Here is a 22,194-nt window from a genome sequence, read left to right on the forward strand (position 1 = left end):
GTCCTAAAATCATCTAAGATTGCTAAGCAGTAGGGATCAGCATGTATGAGCGTGCAAGTGAGTGATAAAATTCTTAGGAAGAGCCCAGTGCAGTGATGCATGCCTATAATCCTAGCTGACACAAGAGGAGTGCATGTTTGAGGCCAGCCTCAGCAATTCAGCAAGGCCCTAAGCAATTTAGTGAGATCCAATCTCAAAAAAATTATCTTGGTTACACATCGATTCCCAAAATCTTGAGCCAAATTTCATGGTCAAAACTGAGCCCTCATTACTTCCCAAAGAATGTGCTGCCCTTTCCCCATGCCTTGGTAATCAAGAGCTCTATCTTTGTAAATAAAAAACAAATTATATTTACCTGTCCCTAGAGATGTGAATGGTTCTCTCTCCCTCTTTTGATGTGAAGCTGGGCAGTCGAGGCCCACTCTACATTGGACTTTAAGAGACATTCACTGAAGTGTGGAACTAGAAATTTCTAGGAGTGGGAAATTTATGCAGCTATTAACTGGGGGGAGCCTCTGGGGGAAAGGAGATACTAAGTTCCAAAGGAAAAACTGGGGCTTGGGTGGTAGTTGGGGACAAGTTTAAATAAGCACCAAAAACTATCAACTTCTACACAATGGAGGGCCTAGGAGGAAGGAGTTTATTTCAGGGGTAACAAGCTCAACAAGTTTGTCTATAGCAAAGCTGAGAAGCCACAAATGTAAGCTCCTAAAATGGGGCTCACTGGATAGGTTTTGTTAAGTCTCCATTGCCCCCTCAAGGCTTAAGTTTATCTTGTCCACCTTAATCAAAAAATCAGAATTCTACTCCCATTTTCTGGTTCCATGACTTACAAAAGCTTTAGAACCCATAAAGAATGCTCTCTCCTAAATCTCCAGAGAATAGCACTAACTTTGGCAAGCAGCTCAGTCAACATTAAGACCACTTGGACTTGCAGAAGTCAAGCACTGTGGTGAGCCACTCCAAATGCATGCACCTTTAAGTCTTGATACACCAAGGGAATCTAAAAGATCACAGGTATGGTCCTGGGAGTGGCCCTAGGAGTAGGTGGCACCTAGAGGGATTGAGCTACACTCACCTGTTCCCTTGTAATCCTATCCCTTGCCTCATTTAAATGGCCTCTTCCCCATAAAAGGGTTCAGCATGTGCTCCTCTCTTTTCCCACGGACCCCTAAGGTCAGAGCTGTCACAGGACCCAAAGAAAAAGGTATTTTCTCTGTCTCTGTGTGATTATTTCATGCAACCCAGTTCACCTGGAGTGACCTTGAGTGTTAAGTCATGAGATACAACAAAGCACTTTGCATGTGGGGGCTCAACTGTCCCTCAGACTAGAGCTTCCTAATTCTAGAGAACACATAGCAGGAGGAATCCAATCCTCCCAGCATACTTCTTGGGAAGTGCTAAGTTGGACAGAGGGCAGTAGTCCAACAGACATGGTACTTTTATCTGGTTTTAATGCAAAGATTCAAGAGCACTATCAACTCTTTCCCTTATAATTCTATGAGGTGGGGCTGGGGATATACCTCAGTTGGTAGAGCGCTTGCTTCACACGCTCAAGGCCCTGGGTTCAATCCTCAGCACCAAAAAAAAAAAAAAAAAATCTGAGGTGGAAAGAAACAAGATGAAGTGAAGCTTCTTGAGAACAAGGACAGCAATGGTCAGTTTGCATCTCTGGTATCTATCATGTGTTGGTACTAAGTATTCATTACTTCTGAACACATGCTGAGACATGGAGTAACTTATCCAAAGTGAAAGCCCAAGAGCTAGGTGTCTTAGCTGTGGGGCTAGGACTATGCAAATAGTATCTGGTTCTCTTTATTTTCTAGTATTCTGCTTTAGAGTAGACTAGGAATGAGTCTCATTCCCATCCACAAATATCAATAACAGAAGATATTGAGTTCTGGGCATGTTTGTAGATAGACTTCTTATATTTATTTCTGTTCTGTTATAGATAGATATATGCATATATACTTTTTTTTTTAAATACAATCTATATTCCCTTCCCCACCAAACTCCAAAAGGAGATATAAATCTTTCCAGGATTGCCATTGGGCTTCCCAAGATGGTCAGAGCCAAGAAAGAACCATTTCTCAACATCTCAACAGCTGTCCTTCTTAGGCTCTAGAATCACTGAAGCAGCAGCATTCCCAGGATCCAAGGGGAAGATGGGGGAAAGGAAACTGTAGTGTGCTGGGACTCTAGAATGAAAGTGTCCAGTCACTCCCAGAATGGCAGACTGGCTCCCAGAATTCTCACGGTAAGAATTCTGGTAGGGCCCTCACTCTTCAGATGCTAGCCAATAGGCACGGGTAGGGAGTAGGAATCAGGTATTTGACATGCAGGGAAAGGGTGGTAGAAGGAACACCCGAGGCTTATGCTGGAGACTGAGCAACCTTCAGGACTACCCACCTACTCAATGACAGAAGTAATAAACAGGGACAGATGCTGAATTATTAAAGAAATAGGAGAGCATGACAGGGAGAAGGAACAATGAAACACATGGGAAAATCATGTAGAGCAAAAAGTACCAATAAAAACATGACCTGTACTGGCTTCTTCCCTAGAAAAGATGTAATCTATGTTTTGGGGTGCAGGAGGTGAAAGGTCATGAACTAGGATTATCAGCTGGCCAGGGGCACAGGAAGGCTCTCTGAGGAGTCCTAAGGGGCAGGTAGGCAGGCAGCTGGGGCCCCATATCCCCAGGAAAGAAATAATGAATCCCTTCAGTTCGACTTGGACCAAATCTTGGCACTCCCTCGGAGCCTGGCAAGGGAGGAGAGAGAGACAGAAAGAGAGAGGATGCAGGGGATCTCCCTAATCCCTGGAGGTTCCCCCAAATCCCCATCCCACACAAATGACTAAAGTAAGTGCAGCAGCCAGGTCCTTCAGGTAAAAGTGGGCCACTACCACACTGGCTTACCCCTTCCCTTTTGAGGCCTTCTTGCTGGGCTGGCGCTGGTTGGTGCCTGGAGCTGGGTCCCTCAGTTCAGTCAGGTGTTGCTCGGGGTCCTGAGATGTGGCTGCAGCAGCTGCTGCTGTTGTAACTTTAATGGTTTTTTTAAGGTTGGCAACCTATCAAGATGAAAAGAAGGGGAGAGCAAAAAGGTTCCAAAACCTGACAGCCCCTACTTATCTTGTCTGCCTGCTACAGCCATGTCCAAAGCACTTGCACAGGCCAGGTGCCCAGACTGGGGAAGCCTGCATCCATCCTGCTCCTGCCTGCTCACCTCACTTTCAATCTGCTGCTTTAGGCCCAGCTGCTGTTCCTTGTGCTGGTTGGCACGGCTCACTTGCTCCTCAATACCTGACAGCACAACTTCACAGCCCACACACCTGCAGGGGTTAGGGGAGATGAGAGGCCTCAGATGAGGGCTACCATCAGACTCACTTCTCAGTTAAGATCCCTCAAGAGTGAGACACTCCCTCCCCTCTGACTTCCCCAACTACTACTCTCAGGATCCCCTCTACACCTTCCTTCAGAAGTCTGTAGAGGAATGAGCTCCTTTCCCTCCCTCCTCTCAGGTTCCACTTCTACAGCCCAGCCCAGGTCCTACCCTCTCCCATCTTGAAGCACTGCTTGCTTTCTTGGAGTGAGAAAAAAAAAGGGACAGGACCAGGATACAGATCTCACCACTCCTGCAGGGTTCGGGCAATGGCACTAAGGTCTTGGCGCTGGATGTCCCGTCCAATGCTGTAGTCAACCTCTAGACGCTGATTGCGTTGATCCAGTGAGCCGCGAAGCACATCAGCATACACAGCCTCAATCACCAGGTCTTCTAGCTGCCGCACATTACGCAGAGCAAGGGCTTCTAGCAACACTGCATATGGGATGCACTGGAGCCAAGGGTAGGAGCGGGGTGGTCAGAACAGAATTTGTTAAGTTCCTTAGCAGAGAAGGGCTTTCAAAAATAATCTTCTCTTATTTTCCCCTGCCCAGGCCCATCTGCTCTTCACTCTTATTCCTAAATCCTTTCCTCTAAAAGGCTGGTTCTGAAACAAATTAAATAAAAGTCCCCCCACCTCAAAACAGCATCATGAGAAGGATGGCTTAAATAAATTACCAGACTGATGCTCCCCCAAGACCTTTATCCCCCACACCACACAGGGAGAAAGTGACTTCTGAATGGGTGTCATTCTTTGGTCATAGCTCAGGACATGCCACAGCCCTTGGCCAAGATCAGCCTGTCATGATGCAAGTATGTGATACTGGGTGAGGTCTGTAGTGATTCTGTTTATCATTTATATTCCGTCTGCTTTTCAGGCATCCAAAAGAGCCTGTTTTCAGTAAAACCAGGAAACAACTTAATGGTCTAATAACAATTGGGAGTTAAGGGGTGATATTTAACAAAAACAGCCCAAGAGGAATATAGATATATTTTTGGGTTACATATTGCTTATTCTAACACTAGAAGCCCAGAATTTCATTAGAAGAGAGCCCCACTTCCAGCTATCAGACTTTGCTGGCATGAAACAATTACATAGTGGTTAGGAAAGCACTTGTTCACTGACACATGATTGGCATCTTAGTTATTACTATTTTAATCAAAAATACAGAAGATGTTTTACTTAGAACTTCAGTTGATTGAAGTTTAGATATAGACCTTGGCAGAGGGGAAGGGAAGGGCAAGAAAAAGCAAGTCTGGTCAAGGGCTATCCCGGTGGGACATAAAAGATGCTCTAGACCTCACTGGCTTTGGACTGGGGGGGGACTGTCACTCACCTTGACTTTAGCAGCCAGGGTGACAACTGAGAGGTGTCGAAGTTTATTCTTCTGAGCTTCAGTGAGTGGAGGAAGATTCCTGGCTTCAGCTAGGGAAAAAGGACAAAGTTGTATGGATTCCTACTTTCAGTTTTGTGGGAAACTTTGGCCTTCTCCCCTTCTCCTGCATTTTTCCCCCGTTTTCCATGCCAGCTTAGGCTATGACTCCAAACCTTTATGCCCAGGGGATCTAAGTGCAGCATCCTATGAAGTTCTAAGTCCCTCCAGAAACTGCCCTTCTCCCATTTTCATTGCTCCAGAGCTCCAATCCCTCTTGGTTACCTAAGTAGTCGGCATATGTTCCATAAGCAAACACTGTGAGCAGCCGGAATGTGGAAGCAAAGTCACTTTCAGCCAGCTGCAAGAATATGAAGGAAGAGAAGAGGTGACAGAAGGGCCTCCCTCATTACCCTCCCAACCTTATCATTTTTGAACTCCATTTTCTGGCCACATTTTTTTCAATCAATGTTAATTCACCAAGAGGCATTCTCTGCCTCTCAATGATTAATCTTCCTACAGGAAGGGCTAACTTCCACTTCCAGGTCTTTATTATAGCAATGTTCTCTTCCTCCATCCACCATCCAATTCCTACCTTATATTCAGTGTTGAAAACGTTCAGTTTGGAATTTAACAGACCACACACACATCAGGCACTGTAAATTGTGTTGTTTGGCCATCAGAGTATATGCAATATTTCTGAATTTAAGTATCTTTAGGCAGTCTGTGGTACTCCAATTCACCAGGCTCCTGACTCAGCCTAGACAGACACCTATATTTGTGGCCTCTGCTTCAGACCCATCTCATGGATCCAGCTCACCAGATGGATCCTCTCCTCCTATCACTGATCACTTATTCTGGCACTTAATTAATTCCTGCAGAAGGTTCTTACTTTAAGAATATCTTTCCTTTCATTAAGATTATAGATCCACTGGGTATGGTGGCGTACACCTGTAATCCCAGCGGCATGAGAGGCTGAGACAGGAGGATTTTGAGTTCAAAGCCAGCCTCAGCAAAAAGTGAGGCACTAAACAACTCAGTGTAGACCCTGTCTCTAAATAAAATACAAAAAAATAGGGCTAGGGATGTAGCTTAGTGGTTGAGTACCCCTGAGTTCAATCCCCAGTACCCCTCTGCAAAAAAAAAAAAAAGATTATAGACCCAGTCTCTGGTATCCCACTAGCATTTAGCAGAGCTATTCATGTTACTGACTCCCTCAATAAATATTTGCTAAGTAAGGATTTACAGATTTATATCCATCCATCTTATCTTTTCAACTGAAATATAAGCTTTGAAAGGGTAAGCCTTGGGTCATGCACTTTTTTGGTATTCCCAGATCACTGGCAGATTATTAAACAGGTACTCAATTAAAAAGTGCTTCTTGGGGCTGGGGTGGTGGCTCAGTGGTAGCACACTCGCCTGGCATGTGAGGCACTGGGTTCGATTCTCAGCACTGCATGTGAATAAATTTTAAAAAAATAAATAAAGGTCTATAATCAACAATTAAATAAATAAAATTTTGAAAAAAGAACAGTGCTTCTTTTTCTTTACCTTGATTGATATGCTTTTGTTCCACTGAATATGAAAGCAGGGTATAAAGATAACCACAGTTTTCCCCATACCACAGTGATCAAAAAAGGCTAAATCCAGGCTAGGGTTGTAGCTCAGTGGTTGAGCACTTGCCACGCTCGCATGGGTGAAGCACTGGGTTCGATCCTCAGCACCACATTAAAAAAATAAATAAATAAAACAAAGATATTGTGTTCATCTACAATTAAAAAAAGAAAAAGGCTAAATCCATTGATTCAACCATAGGTCCTCAAAAACTTGGCTCACCACTTACCCACATATCACTATCATAGGACATGGGCTGATGCCACAAGTCTTCATGACCCATCCACTATTGACTTGAAACTCTTTACACTTTGCCACTTCTATGTGAATGGTTCTCTCTGCTGTGTTCCTTCTCCTTTGCCTACTTTAAATGAATTAACATACACTACACTGAGGGAGAGAACAGGGCATGTCAATTTGGCCTATTCAATCCTTCCATCTGTACCAAACTTTACACTTTCTCATGATTTTATATGATTCCCACAATAATGGTTAAGTATAGTGTTATTTCCATTTGAGTGGGGGCAGTACTGGGAATTGAAACCAAGGGTGCTCTACCATTCACTAAAGCTATAGACCCAGCCATTTTTATTTTGTGATAGTCTCACTAAATTGGCCAGGCTGGCCTCAAACTTAAGACCATCATCTTCTTGCCTCAGCCCCTCAGAAGCTAGGATGATAACATGGTCCTTTGTTAAAAATGAAAAATATTACATTTTTCAGATTCCTCATCTCCAAAGGGAAAAAGAGCTTTACCTGCTTGTTTATTTTTGCAAGTTGCCATTAATCACCACAGTATCCTTGTTCAACTAAATGGTGCCAGGGTTGCCCACTCTTAAGTCAAAATTTTTGTCCCAAGCTTCCCTGTGGGTTACCCAAGCCAGCAACCCACCTCTCTAACATTGGGCATATCCAGCAGTTCCCCAAACACGTAGACACCAGGGGCCTCCAGCACCTGGTGGATGAGTGTGGCCAGCGCTGCCCCTTTGGCCGACTTGGCCAGGAGCAGAAATTGCTCCTGGTTCTGCCCTGTCACTTTCACCTCCGCACTCATGGCTGTACTGAGCTGTGGGAACCTTGGGCTCAGGTTGTCTGGAGCTGTAAGGAAAGAGGATGTGAAGCTAGAGGTTCCTAAACACTGGCAGGATAGGAAGCCCAAGGGTAAGGAGCTGGATTGTAGAGGGGCTAAATTACTACTGAAGTGAGGACTAAGAGTTGGAACGATCTACTCAGGATCTAAAAATCTTAGTCAATTCACGGCTGCCACGCCCACCCTCCATTAACAGCCTCTAAACCTAATCCCAAGCCCCATCACGTGCACCCCACTGAACATCAAGGTACAGGCTGCAGCCAGGTAAGGGGTCTCACACAGTGTCCATCCCAACCACGAAGCACTCTCAGCTCTCCACGCGTGCCCTAACCACGTGACCTTACCAGCACTATCCTTACACGTGGCTCCACCTCCTCCCTTAAAGAGGCAGCCCTGGGACTGTGGGACCCGCCGACTGCCCCAGCCGAACCCTGGGCCAGACTGCGGACCGCTACCTGGAAGGTTCGTCTTCCAGCGCACCGGGTGGGCCTTCTGCTCCGCCACCTCCGGCAGCTGTTCCGAGCTTTTCCTGCCACCCGCCCCCTCAGGGTCGCTCTAGCTACTCATTTCTATGGCCGGGTTCCGGTAGTGCTTCCGCTTTTACTACGTAGTTCCGGGAGGAACATAACCCGCTTCCGCCTTCGGACCGCCGATGCTCTGGGGAGGGATGGGAGCATTCTATTCTCTTGATTGGTTGCTGGAGAAGAATGACGAGTGCCGTCCCCCCACCCACCCCGCGCTATGTTACAATAAAACTTTATTGGGGGAAGAGCGAGAGTCACCGAGGAACCCTCGGTCCCCTGCGGTGCGAGTGGCTGCCTCACTGTCAGCTCTAATCTTACCAGTCATGTGGCGATCCCGGCAGCTGGCGGTTCTTGGGAGGAGAGGAAAGCTATAGTGGAAGGAGTGAGGAAGCAGGAAAAAAGGGGGAAGAGACGTGATAGAGGAAGAAACCATAATCAGTAATACAAATTAGCGGCGGCTAAGATCATCTGGGTAGTTAAGCCACTCACCTTTTGAGGAGAAGGAGAAAATAAGTTAAAAAGTAAAACAGAAACAGCTATCATGCTTACTCTTGGTTAGACATTGAGAATTTTATCCAGTTCAATCCTCACAACTATATCGCCTCCCCAGTATGACTTCAGGAAACCTCGTGGTTACAACTGTGCTTATTAAATGATGATTTTAGTAGGTAGCCCCCACCCTGCCTGGGGATTGAACCCAGGGGTGCCTTAGCAGTGAGCTACATCCACGGTGCTTTTTGTTTTATTCTTAATTTTGAGGCAGGGTCTCACTAAGTTATTGAGTGCTTAAGTTGCTGAGGCTGGCTTTGAACTTGAGATCCTTCTGCCTCACTCTCTGGAGTCACTAGGTTCACATGCATGCACCATCACCCTGATGGTACCTTGGTTCTAGTTTCTGGGGGAGGGGGAAAAAAAATTAGAAATTGGAGTTTACAAAAATCCAGGGATTCACCTGGAACCGAGGTTTTTCCCATCTACTTCACCATACTTTATTTTTGTCTTTGTTTTGTGGTGCAGGGAAGGAAACCCAGGGCTTCATTCATGCCAGGCAACATTTCTACTACTGAGTTACACCTCCAGCCCAGTAATATTTTTAAAAATCTAACAGCCAGGCGCGGTGATGCAGGCTTGTAATCCCAGAGACTCATGAGTATGGAATATCCCAGGCCAGCTTACGAACTTGGTGAATAACCCTCAGGAATTTAGTAAACTCCTGACTCAAAATTAAAAAGGACTGGAGAGGGGCCAGTGTTGTGGCTCAAAGCAGAGTGCTCGCCTAGGATGAGCGTGGCCCTGGGTTGAATCCTCAGCACCATATAAAAATAAATAAAATAAAGGTATTGTGTCCATCCAACTACAACTAAAAAATATTTTTAAAATTACATTAAAAAAAGGACTGGGGAATATATGTAGCTTAATGATAAAGCTCCCCTGAGCTCAATCCTCAAATACAAAAATAAATTAGGAAACAAAAAACAGGTCTGGGGTGTAGCTCAGTAGTATAGCAGTTGTCTGGCATGTGTGAAGCTATGGGCTTATCTCCAGTACCACAAAAACACTTCTGTAATGTTTTCTATTTCATACCAGGCTTGCAGAAGGACAAATTAAAGTTAATGCTAGTCTGTGTGGGTTTTTTTTTTGGGGGGGGGAGGGGTGGAGTGGGAAGAGACAGTGTGCTAGAGATGAAAGCCAGGGCCTTTTGGGTGCTAAGAACTCTGCCACTGAGTTACACCCACCGCTCCCAGGTTAATGACATCTTGGAAGCGCCTTTCTGTTAAGCACTGAACTAAAAGCTTTACTTAATTCATTTCATATTTATAACAATCTAATAATTATCTCCATTTTCCACAGAAACAAAGTGAGGCCCAGGGCAGTTAACTAACTTGTAAGTGATGTGAAGTTGAGAAAGTGGAAAAAGAGAAAATCATAATACTAGTAGACTGAAATACTGGTAGGACTGAAAAGACTTTAAGTAGAGGTTTTTGTCCACATCTCTTGGCTTGTAATAGAAAATAGACAGAAACAGCTGGGCGCGGTTGCGCAGGCCTGTAATTCCAGCCACTGGGGAGGCTGAGGCAGGAGGATATCAAGTTCAAAGCCAGCCTTGGCAAAAGAGAGGTGCTAAGCAACTCAGTGAGACCCTGTCTTTAAATAAAATACAAAATAGGGCTGGGGATATGGCTCAGTGGTGGAGTGCCCCCGAATTCAATCCCTGATACCAAAAAAAAAAAAAAAAGAAAGAAAGAAAAGAAAATAATCAGAAACAATGAATGGAAAGAAATAAAGAAAGAAGAGAAGTGAATGGGAGAATGAAACCAAAAACAAGGAGAAGGAATCAAAGGCATAATAGCCAAAATGTGAAGGAACCTGAGAGTCCAAACTTACCATTTTATTAATTTTATTGTTTTGTGGGGATACTGGGGATTGAACCCAGGGATGCTTTACCACTGAGGTATATGCCAAGCCCTTTTTATATTTTATTTTGAAACAGGGTCTCACTAAGTTGCTGAGGGTGGACTTGAACTTGGGATCCTCCTGTCTTAGCCTCCCAAACACTGGAAGAGGTTTGTAGGTGTGTGCCACTGTGCCCAGCACAAACTTATCATTTTTTAAAAGGAGGGAAAGAGAAAACCATGAAGAAAGAATGAGGAAACCTGGCACAGTAGTACATGACTGTAATCCCAGCAACTTGGGAGGCTGAAACAGGAATATCACAAATTCAAGGCCAGCCTCAACAATCTGGCAAGGCTCTAAGCAATTTAGTGAGACCCTGTCTCAAAATTAAAAGGGCTGGGGATATAGCTCAGTGGTAAAGTACACCTGGATTCAATCCCCAGTTTAAAAAAAAAAAGAATGAAAAAAATATTGGTTCTATTATGTGCCAGGTGCTTTATTTACAATACACTTTTTTTTAGTTGTTGATGGACCTTCATTTTATTCATTTATTTATATGTGGTGCTAAGAATCAAACCCAGTGTCTCACACATGCTAGGCAAGGGCTCTACACTGAGCCACAACCCCAGCCCTACAATACACTTTTTATTGTCTTTTTTTTTAACATCAATAAGGAAGGTGGGGAGAATAGAAGTTCATTGGATTAGACAAAGGGGAATAAAGGGAGGGGAGGGGGGATGAGGGGGTCGAGAAAATAAAAATTAAATTTAATTCTTTTTTCTAATGTGTTCTTTTTAGTTATACATGACAGTAGAATGCATTTTGACATATTATACATACATGGAGTATAATTTCCTATTGTGTTTGTACATGATTTGGAGTTATGCTGGTTGTGCATTCATATATGAACATAGGAAAGTTATGTCCATTGCATTCTACCATCTTTCATATTCTCGACCCCCTCATCCCCCCTCCCCTCCCTTTATTCCCCTTTGTCTAATCCAATGAACTTCTATTCTCCCCACCTTCCTTATTGTGTGTTAGCATCACATATCAGAGAGAACATTCAGCCTTTGGTTTTTGGGGACTGGCTTATTTATTCAGTCTTTACAGCAACATTTTGAGGTGCATATTAATATTTCAGTTAACATGTGAAGACACTAATAATCACAGAGGTTAAAATGCTTTTAACTTTACTTATTTTCTTGTATATGATTTTGTATATAATTTTAATTATTTATTTTTGGGGATTGAACCCAGGGTCTTAAGCCTGAGTGCTCTGCCACTGAGCTACATTCCCAGCCCTAAATTATTTGTCAAAAGTCGCCAGTATAAGTGGTAGAACTGAGATCCAAGTTTATGTTTATTTGATTCCAACACTGTGTTTAGAAGAAAAAAAAAGAAGAAGAAAGAAAAGAGAAAAGAGGAGGGAGAAATAGATTATCTAGGACCTACTACTGATTTGCCTTAAACTAGCTGTGACCCTAAAGCAAATTATGCCATCTTGTGGTACTTCCTCTTATGTATTGACCAAATGAGAGATTAAATGTAAAGTCAAGTCTGGCTTTGATGATTTATGGTTCTATAACAAAGAGGAATTAGAGGGGGACATGAGAAAAAATTTGTAAGTAGAAAAACAGATTTTGAAGAAAGAAAGGGAAGGAAATGAATTGGGAAAAAAAAGATTTTTAAGAACAAAGAGAAAGAAGGAGCAGATGTGAGAAAGAAGAGAAAGGAATAGAAATGGGAAAAGAAGAGGGGAAAGTGGAAAGAAAAATAAAGGTCTCCATTAGGAGAATTGGGATCCTAGCCAAAGCAAGAAGATGTACCCACAGAACAAAATACTTTGTAAAAAGAAGTAAAAGCTGTTACCATGTGTAGAAAATATGATATCACAGGGTTGGGGATGTAGCTTAGTGGTAGAGCACTTGCCTAGCATGTGCAAACCCTGGGTTCAATCCTCAGTACTGGGAAAACAAAAGCATAGAGAAAATTTTAAAGAATCTACAAACAAATTATTAGAGTTTAATAAAGTCATTAGAAAAATTTGCAAAAATCAACATATAAGGCAACAAAAAATAAGAAATATAAATATGTGTGTATATAGTTTTTAATTTTTATTTTTTCAGTGCTGGAGATGAAACCCAGGGTGTTCTGCATGCTAGGCAACCACTCTATTTCAAGTCTAGAGGAATAATTCAAAATATAATTCCAAAATATAATTTAAAAATAATTATCACTTGAGAAGTATGAAAAATATCAAATACTGAGGTATAAATATAACAAAACATGTATAAATTCTGTATGAAGTAAATTATAATTTACTGAGTCACTGAAGACCTAACATAAATGCAGAGATAGATCATGTTTATAGACTAGAAGACTCAAAACCATAAAGAAGTCAATTATCCCTAAAATGATTTATTGATTCAGTACAATTCTAATCAAAACCTCAACAAACTTTTTAGTAAGCATATGGAATTGACACACAGACATTTCAAAATTACATGGAAATTCAAAAGACCAAGAATAGCCTTTTGAAAAGGAATAAGGTGGAAAGACTCACTTTATCAGATATCTATTCATAATTAGAAGACCATAATAATTAAGATCATATAGAGTATTAGGGTTGTAGCTCAGTGGTAGTATGCAAGAGGACCAGCATTCAATTACAGCACCAAAAGCAAAGCAAAACAAACAAAACTGTATCGTATTGGCACAGATAATACTGCAACATAATCCAGAGTCCCAAAACAGATTCACACATATATGACACTTGATTTATGATAGAATTTTCACTTTTCAACAAAAGAGAAATGACACATATTTCATTGATGCTGTGACAATCGGATATTTATAAGAAAAACATAAAACTAAACATCAGTTACATGCCTGTAATCCCAGCAACTCAGGAATATCACAAGTTCGAGGCCAACTTCAGTAACTTAACAAGGTCCTAAGCAATTTAGACCCTGTCTCAAAAAAATATATATATATATATATACACATATATATATATATTATATATATATATAAAGGGCTGGGGATGTGGTGCCTTTTGGGTGCTAAGAAATCTGTTTTTCTACTTACAAATTAAGTGCTGTGGGTTCAATCCCTGGTACCAAAAAACAATGTTTTTTTTTCGTTTGTTCTTTTTGATAACAGGGATTGAACCCAGGGGCACTTAACCACTGAACCATATCCCCATCCCTTCTTATTTTGAGACAGGGTCTGGCTAAATTGCTGAGGCAGGCTTTGAACTTGCAATCTTACTGTCTTAGCCTCCATACCCTATGGGATTACAGGCATGCACTACCATGCCTGATTTGAGATTTAAGCTAACACTTCACAAAAGAGGAAATCCACAAGGTCAACAACAACAACAAAAATTTTGCTCATCCTTATTGGTAATCAGAGAAATGCAAATTAAAGCCATGATGAATATCATGTATACATCAGAATTGCTAAAATTAATGTATGAAAATATCAACTGTTGACAGGAATATGAAGCAAAGAAACTCTCATGAACAGGTAATGAGAATACAACTGGATAAAACACAAGGTGAAAGCAATTCACTCTCATGTATATAGCAAATACATACAATACTATTATATTTGTATCTTCAAAAGCAAAAAATTATATTATTAATGAATGTATACTGATCTGGGAAAACTAATAAGAAAAATAAGGAAGTAATTGCCATAAAAATAAGAATACTACTTACCTCTGATAAGGAAGGAATAGTGTATGATTGGGGAAGGACAGACAGATCCTTTGGAAGGACAGACAGATCCTCTGGGAAGGACAGACAGATCCATCGAGGCTGTGTAACCACCACACAGCCTCGATGGTGGTTATTCCATTTATTAGTATTTCTGTAAGTATGCATTATACTTTGATTTGTTGCACTTACCTTTGAGTATATTATATTTCACAGTAACAGAGATTTTAAAAAGCATTTAACTTGCCAGACCTGGTTGCACAACTATAATCCCAGCAACTGAGGAGGGGTGAGGCAGGAGGATTACAAGTTTGAGGTCAGCCTGGGCAACTTAGTGAGACCATCTCAAAATTAAAAAAAAAAAAAAAATTAACAAGGGCTGATGGTGTAGTTCAGTGGTAGAGTGTACCTGAGTTCAATCCCCAGTCTCTCTCTCTCCTCTCCACACCTCTCTCTCTTTCTCTCTCTCTCTCTCTCTCACACACACACACACACACACACACATACACTCACACACACATACAGCATTTAATTCAACACCCATACATAACAAAACTCTTAGTAAACTAGGACTAGAAGGGGGCTTCCTTAACTTGTATAATAAAGTTATTCAAACATACAAACAATGGCTGGAGATACAGATCAGTTGATAAAGTGCTTGCCTCACTTGCACAAGGCCCTGGGTTCAATCCCCAGCACCACAAGAACAAAACAAAAACAAACAAACAAACAACAACAACAACCCCACCACAACAAAAAACAATATAGCAAATACTAATAATTAATTAATTTAGTAGTGCTGAGGATCAAATCTAAGGCTTCATGCTGCAAGCACAATGCTTACTGGGAAAATATGGAAGCACTTCCTTTAAATAGGGGAGAAAAAAAAAGAGAGAGAAGAGAAAAACCAGGAACAGAAACAAGCTTATTACTGCTTGTATTCAACATTGTACTAAAGGTCTGGGATAGCACAAGAAAAGGAAATTAGAGGCATAACATTGGAAAAGGAAAGGCAAACTGCTATCTTTTGCAGATGATGTGATTGCTTTTATAGAAAATTCAGTCTACAGAAAAATTATTAGAAGAGAGAGCTTATCAAGGTTGTTGACTCTAAAATCAATATTGCCAATCAACTTCATTTCTACATACCAGCAAAAAGCACTTTGAAAATGTAATCTTGAAAAAAATAACATTAACCATAATAAAAAATCAAAATAGTACCTAGGAATAAATGAAAGAGAAGATGTGTATTATCTGGATGCAGAAAATTATACTTCACTGAAAGATATTTAAGAAGACCTAAATATGGGCTGAGGCTGTATCTCAGTGGTAGAGTACTTGCCTAGCACAGGTGAAGCCCCGGGTTTGATCCTTAGCACCCACATAAAAATGAAATAAAGATATTGTGTCCACCACCTACAACTAAAAAAATTTTTTTAAATATATATAACAATTTATCTTAAATGGATTTTGGGTTTAATGTAATTCCAATCAAAATTCTGTGTAACTTGACAAGTTGATTCTCGTATAGAGCAAGGAATAAGAAGTGACAGGAGGCCGGGCGTGATGGTGCAGGCCTGTAATCCCAGCATCTTGGGAGGCTGAGACAGGAGGATTGCTAGTTCAAAGCCAGTCTCAGCAAAAGTGAAGTGCTAAGCAACTCAGTGAGACCTGTCTCTAAATAAAATTCAAAATAGGGCTGGGGATGTGGCTCAGTGGTCGAGTGCCCCTGGATTCAATCCCCAGTACCCACTAAAATAAAAAAAAGAAATGACATGAGTATATTGGCACAGTGGTATACTATGGGAAATATCTATATCTATTTTAAAACTATAGAAATTTTGTTTGTGTTTGGTTTGGTTTGGTGCTGGCAATTGAACTTGGGGCCTGTCACATGCTAAATCACATACACTGCACCAAGCTACACTCTAGCTTACTCTATAAAATTAAAGAAAGTGCAAATTTTTAACAGGTAACCAATGGAATAGATTAGATTATCCAGAAATAGACTCTCTGTACATATGGACCTTGGACCCATAACAGAGAGAGCAAAGCAGGTCAGGCAGAAGAAAGGGACTGGTTAATAAATCGGGCTTGGATAATTGATTTTCTAATATTAAAAAATGAGAAATACACACACAAAAAAACCAATTCTATATGGATTTAGGACTAAAGTATGGAGAGCAAAAGCTTAAAGTCTTTTAGAATTTCTGATAATTTAAATAGATATCGTGTAAAAATTGGAAGTTCCCAAATATCTTCACAAAGGAGCTGATTATTTGCAACATATATAACTGTTAAGAGATTAGTATCCAGCAAACCTGGTGACACATGCCTAAAATCCCAACTACACCAGAGGCTGAGGCAGGAGAATCACAAGTTGGAGGCCAGCCTCAGAAATTCATTTTGAGACCCTGTCTTAAATTTAAAAAAAAAAAAAAAGGACTTGGGATATAGCTCAGCAGTAGAGCACTTGCCTAGCATGTGTAAAGGACCTGGGTTCAATCTCCAGTATACACACACACACACACACACAAAGTGTCTGGAATATATTTTAAAACCACAAACCAATAAGGAAAAACAAAAACAAAAGAAAAAAGAAAAACCCAAATGACCAGGCATTTCCCAGGAAAAATTTAAAGCTAATAAGCATATAAAAAGAGGCTCAACTGCATTAGTAATTAGAGAAATGATCAACAAAACCAAAATGATAGACTATTATATATTTACTGGACTGATAAAATAAAAATAAGAAGTCTAAAAATACAAGTGTTGGAGAGAATGTAGGTCAATGAGGATTCAATGATTGATGGAAGGAGAGTAAGTGGAAAACAATTTGGCACTCTCTCTCAAGATTATTATTCTTATACTTCACTTAGCAGTCCCACTCTAGAAAAACTCTTGCATATGTGCAGGAGAAAAATGCAATGATGTTCATAATAACATAAAAGGAAATAATTTATAAATCTACAATAGAAGAATAAATTATGTCTGGTATAAGCATACAGGTGACATATTTTATTTCAGTCCATGAACTCTAGATAGATGCAAAAATATGAATAAATCTTGGAAACATATTAAGTGAAAAAACAAGTAAATATTCCGTAAGACTACATATAATGCAATGTCATTTAAAAAAATTGTTTTAGCTGTTGATGGACCTTTATTTTATTTATTTATATGCAGTGCTGAGAATCAAACCCAATGCCTCACATGTGTGAAGCAAGCGCTCTACCACTGAGCCACAACCCCAGTCCCAATATTTTTTATAGAACTTGAAAGTAAGACTGAACAACATATTGTTTAAGCTTGTATCAATTTGTGAGAAAATTATATTATTAAAACAACAAAATAAGACTGGGGGGAGTGCCATCATCTCTCTGGAGAGTAAGCCTTTGTGAGCCACCTCCAATCCCCTGCCTGGAGCATCTGGAAGCCCCAGGTCTGCCCTAGGGGGTTGCAGTCTGCCCCCTTCCTGACAGACTGGAGGGGATGGGGGGATCCCAGCAGTAGGATGGCATTCCCTTCACCCTAGTTGCCAAACAGTACCCCCACCCTCTGGACTTTCCTCCTCCCTCCATCCCAGAGGGCTCTGCACTTCTCAAACTCTTTTGATCTTCTGATTCCTCTTGGGTTGAAACAGACCAAGTCTTCCCCCAGGCATCCAGTTTGGGGGTGAGGGGGTGCTGTATTTTTTTGACACGCTTACCTCCCACCTGTTCTTCCCCCATCCCATGCTGCCAACTTCTAACCCCAATAGTGACTCTGTGCTTTTCTGTTTAGTTCTGTGTATAAATGGAATATTGTGGAGATGATCCCTCTCTGTGCCAGCTGGTTTCCCTCCCCTCCTTTTTAAAAAAAAATTTTTTTTTAGTTGTAGAGGGACATAATATCTTTATTTTTTATTTATTTTTATGTGGTGCTGAGGATCTAACTCAGTGCCTCAGAAGCAGTAAGGGGCCTTTGATTAAAAACAAAAAACAACAAACATACAAACAAAAAACTATAAAAAAGACAATAAAAAGTCTTTTTTTTTTTTTTAAGAATTCAAGGCCAGCCTCAGCAAGTAGTGAGACCCCCCAGCAATTTATTTATTTATTTATTTTTAAATTTTCGGCAGACACAACATCTTTGGTTGTATGTGGTGCTGAGGATCCAACCCCGGCTGCACGCATGCCAGGCGAGCGCGCTACCGCTTGAGCCACATCCCCAGCCCCAATAAAAAGTCTTAAAATAACAAAATGGTAAAAAAAAAAAAAAAAAGTTTGGGGATAGTAATTATAGAAAGAAAATAGGGGATGGGAGGATGAAGGAATCCCATGGATGAAAGTCACTGGCAAACTTAGTCCTTGAATTAGGCAGTGATCAAAATCATAGAGCCAGATAATAGAATGGTGGTTGCCAGGGGCTGAGGAGAGTTCAGCAGTACTGGAGAGTTATTGTTTAATGAGTATGGAGGGTTTTTTTTTTTGTGGTGCTAGGGATTGAACCCAGGGCCTAGTGCATGTATGCAAGGCAAGCACTCTACCAACTGAGCTATATCCCCAGCCCTGGAGTTTTAGTTTTATAAAATGAAAAGAGTTATGGAGATGATGGTGATGTCTTTACATTATGAATGTATTTAATACCACTGAACTGTACACTTAAAATTGGTTAAAATGAGCTGGGTGTGGTGATGCACACCTGCAATCCTAGCAACTTGGGAAGCTGAGGGAGGAGGATTGCAAGTTAGAGGCCAACCTCAGCAACTTAGTGAGACCCTGTCACAAAATAAAAAACAAAAAGGCCTGGGATCTAACTTAAGGTAAAGCACCCCTTGGTTCAACCTCCAATGCTGCATATAAAAAAGAAAAAAGAGCGGGGGAGAGAAAATTTATATTGCTATTTGCTTTATGTATACATAAAGAAACTCTGGAAGAATACATAGAAATGAGCCACATTGAGATCAGGGATGAGAACTGGAAGGGAACTGGGTGGGGTGAAAACTTTCACTCTATACCTTTCTATATATTTAAAGCTTACTTTAAACATGCCAATGTGTTACCAGTTATTACCAAAATAATGAATTTTGAAAATTAAACTGTTTATATTTGAGTTGACCAGAGAGAAAGTGAAGGAATGGTGGGGAGGAAATGTAGAGAGGGCAAATGGAAGCCATCTTCTGAGAAAGCTTTGCTGTAATGGAAGCAAAGCAGTGCAGATGCTGGAGGCAAACACATAGCTGAGGAGGATTTTTTTTTCCAAGTATTTATTTTTTAGCCGTAGTTGGACACAATACCTTTATTTTACTTATTTATATGTGGTGCTGAGGATTGAACCCAGGGCCCCGCATGTGTGAGGCAAGGATTCCACCACTGAGCCATGACCCCAGCCCGAGGATTTGTTTTAAGGTGGGAGAAATTACAGCATGCTTGCATGCTGCTGGCAATAATCAAGTCAGGAAGAGAAAAGTGGTGCTGCAGAAGAGGGAGGGACAGTCACTGAAGTAATATATTTGAGTGGGTGACAGGGTCTAGAATTCACATAGAAGGAGCAACAGGGCTGGGAGGTGGTGGTAGAAGTGGAAAAGATTTTCTCTGCTTTTTTCTATTTTTTTCAGAAAAGAAGCAAGCAAGATTAGCTGAAAGGGAGAAGAGTTCAGGACATTGGACATTGAAGACAGAAAACAGAAATTCAACTTGACAGATACTAAGATCCATACCTGAGTCCAGAGGTGATGATAATGATACCATAGAGGGCTGGGGTTGTGGCTCATCAGTAGAGCACTTGCCTAGCACATGCAAGGCCCTGGGTTTGATCCTCAGCACCACATAAAAATAAATAAATAAAATAAAGGTATTGTGTTCAATTACAACTAAAAAAATCTTTAAAAAAAAAAAAAAAGATACCATAGAGTCAGAGGACTACTGGGGATTGGACCCAGGGCCACTCTACCACTAAGCCATGCCCCAGCCTATCACTCTATATTTATCTCCCTAACTAAATAATAAACTCTACAAAGGCAGTGGTGCCTTTTTTTTTTTAAATTTAGGGGTGGGGGGGGTACCAGGGATTGAACCCAGAGGCTGAACCACATCTCCAGACCTTCTTATTTTTATTTTTTAAATTTTGAGACAGGGTTCTCACTAAATTACTTAGGGCCTCGATAAATTGCTGAGGCTAGCTAGGACTGAAGTCCTCCTGCTCTGGCCTCCCAAGCTGTTGGGATTACAAGTATGTGCCATCATGCCCAGCTGTAAAAGGTGTTTATACTAAAGTGACTATTCATCTGATAAATGTGACTGGTCCACATCAGTCATACAATGAGTTCACTGAAAGCATATCCTCAGGATGCACTAGGTTCACTGGACCAAGATGTGGCAGATATCACACAAAACTACCTCACATGGCTCCATGGTCCCATTCCCATCTAATGTGCCACTGGGAGACACTGAAAGGATGGCTCACTCATTTGGTATTTGACCTCAAAAGAAGGGCTGTCAGGGACAGGCAAGGAGGAGGACAGTCATTGCAGATGCTGGTCAGAATAGCAGGCTTCCTTCCGGGAGGCAGCAGTGCCAGGCTAATGATGGTAATAATGCAGCATAGGAAGGGGGAGAGCCTGGAGGGGTGTGCATGTCAGCAAAGACTCAACCTGAAGCTGTAGGCAGAGATCAGGGAGAGCAGGCAGATAGACAGGAAATTCAAGATAAGAGCAGAGGAGAAAAGGAAAAGAGTTTAGAGTGGGCAAGGGTCCTAGAAGGAGTTCACTAAGCAATAAATATTGAGTATCTGCCATGTGCCATGGTACTGTAGTTGGTAGTACAGGGTGTAGTTGGGATCTAGGGTGAACAAGAAAAATGAAGTCTTTGATCTCAAGCATATGTGGGAACAGACATTAAAGAGATATAAGATCATTCCAGAAAGCAATGGGTCTGAAAGACAATGAAACAATGATGAAGCAGAATTTGGGGACCACGTTAGATTTTTTTTATGTGTGTGTGTGTGTGTGTGTGTGTTGTGGTGTTGGGCATTAAACTCGGGGCCTTGTGCATGCTAGACAAATGCTTTATTACTGAGATATGCCCCCAGCCCCCCACTTTAGATTTGGAGTAGAGATCTGAATGGCAAGAAGAAGTCAATCAGGTAAAGATGGAGAAAGGGGTAGCAAAATATTTCAGGAAAAGGGACTCAAAGTGCAGGGTTGTTAAGAAGATAATTTCTGATGTTCTAGAACAGTAAGAAATCTGATTTGAGTCAGGTGTGGTAGCCCAGGCCTGTAAACCTAGGTAATTGGAAGGTTGAGATGGGAGAATCACAAGTTCGATTCCAGTTTGGGGTACTTAATGAGACTATTTCAAAATAAAAAAAATAAAAGAGCTGAGGCTGTAGTGCAGTGGTAGAGTGCTTGCCCAGTATATATAAGGCTCTGGGTTGATTCTTACTACTTGTCCCCAGCCCACACAAAGAAGTCTGATTTGTCTTTGTGTATGAATGGGAGTACAAGTTGGTGGGCTTCTCCTTACAAGGTGTTCAGATTTATTCTAAGTATAATAAAAAGCCACTTGAACTTTTAAACAAATAAAAGCATGATATGATTTAGATTTTTGAAGTATTACTAATATTGTGAAGACTAGTTTGTAAAGGATAAGGGCAGAAATGAGGGACCAGTAAAGAAGCTACTGTGATATTCCACATGAAAGTTGATAGCTTGGATCAGGACTATAGCAACAAAGATGAAGAAAAGGGCATGAATTTAGGACATATGTTGGATGCAGAGCCCATAGAACTTGCTGGGGAACTAAACTAAAGGAAGAAATCAGTGAAAAAAAAAAAAAAACCATCCTAGGTTTTTAACCTTAACTAGGAATTGTCATGTCCCCGCATAGGGAACACTGGGAGAGCAATGGATTGCGGGTGGGAGCATTCAAGACATCTATTCCAGTCACATTAGTTTTTCATGGCTATTAGACATCCAAGTGGAGATGTCAAGTAGGCTGTTGGATAAATGTGTCTGGTGCTCTGGATATAAATTTAGGACTCACTGACATTTACATAGTATTTAAGCCCTGGGACTGGATGAGATCACTGGACAGAGAATGTAGAAAGAGAAGG

At 41.2% G+C, this 22,194-nt stretch overlaps 1 protein-coding gene across 3 annotated transcripts; it reads right to left on the reverse strand.

Annotated features, from left to right (window-relative positions):
• Positions 1-1,982: 1,982 nt before the first annotated feature.
• Cops7a (COP9 signalosome subunit 7A) lies at positions 1,983-8,072 on the reverse strand. Of its 3 annotated transcripts, none has more exons than XM_015500690.2 (8): positions 7,916-8,072; positions 7,263-7,468; positions 5,042-5,117; positions 4,721-4,809; positions 3,632-3,834; positions 3,228-3,333; positions 2,921-3,072; positions 1,983-2,763 (listed from the first exon to the last, which is right to left on the reverse strand). In XM_015500690.2, exons 2-8 carry the CDS (start codon positions 7,422-7,424, stop codon positions 2,724-2,726), a joined length of 828 nt encoding a protein of 275 aa, XP_015356176.1. In that variant the 5' UTR covers positions 7,425-7,468; positions 7,916-8,072; the 3' UTR covers positions 1,983-2,723. The 3 variants fall into 3 exon arrangements, with proteins under 3 accessions (XP_015356176.1, XP_015356178.1, XP_015356177.1); XM_015500692.2 differs by having other exon boundaries at positions 7,805-8,044; XM_015500691.2 differs by lacking the exon at positions 7,916-8,072 and adding an exon at positions 7,739-7,800.
• Between the last annotated feature and the right edge of the window lie 14,122 nt (positions 8,073-22,194).

Source organism: Marmota marmota, unplaced genomic scaffold (genome assembly GCF_001458135.2).
Source record: "Marmota marmota marmota unplaced genomic scaffold, marMar, whole genome shotgun sequence".
Lineage (NCBI taxonomy): Eukaryota > Metazoa > Chordata > Mammalia > Rodentia > Sciuridae > Marmota > Marmota marmota.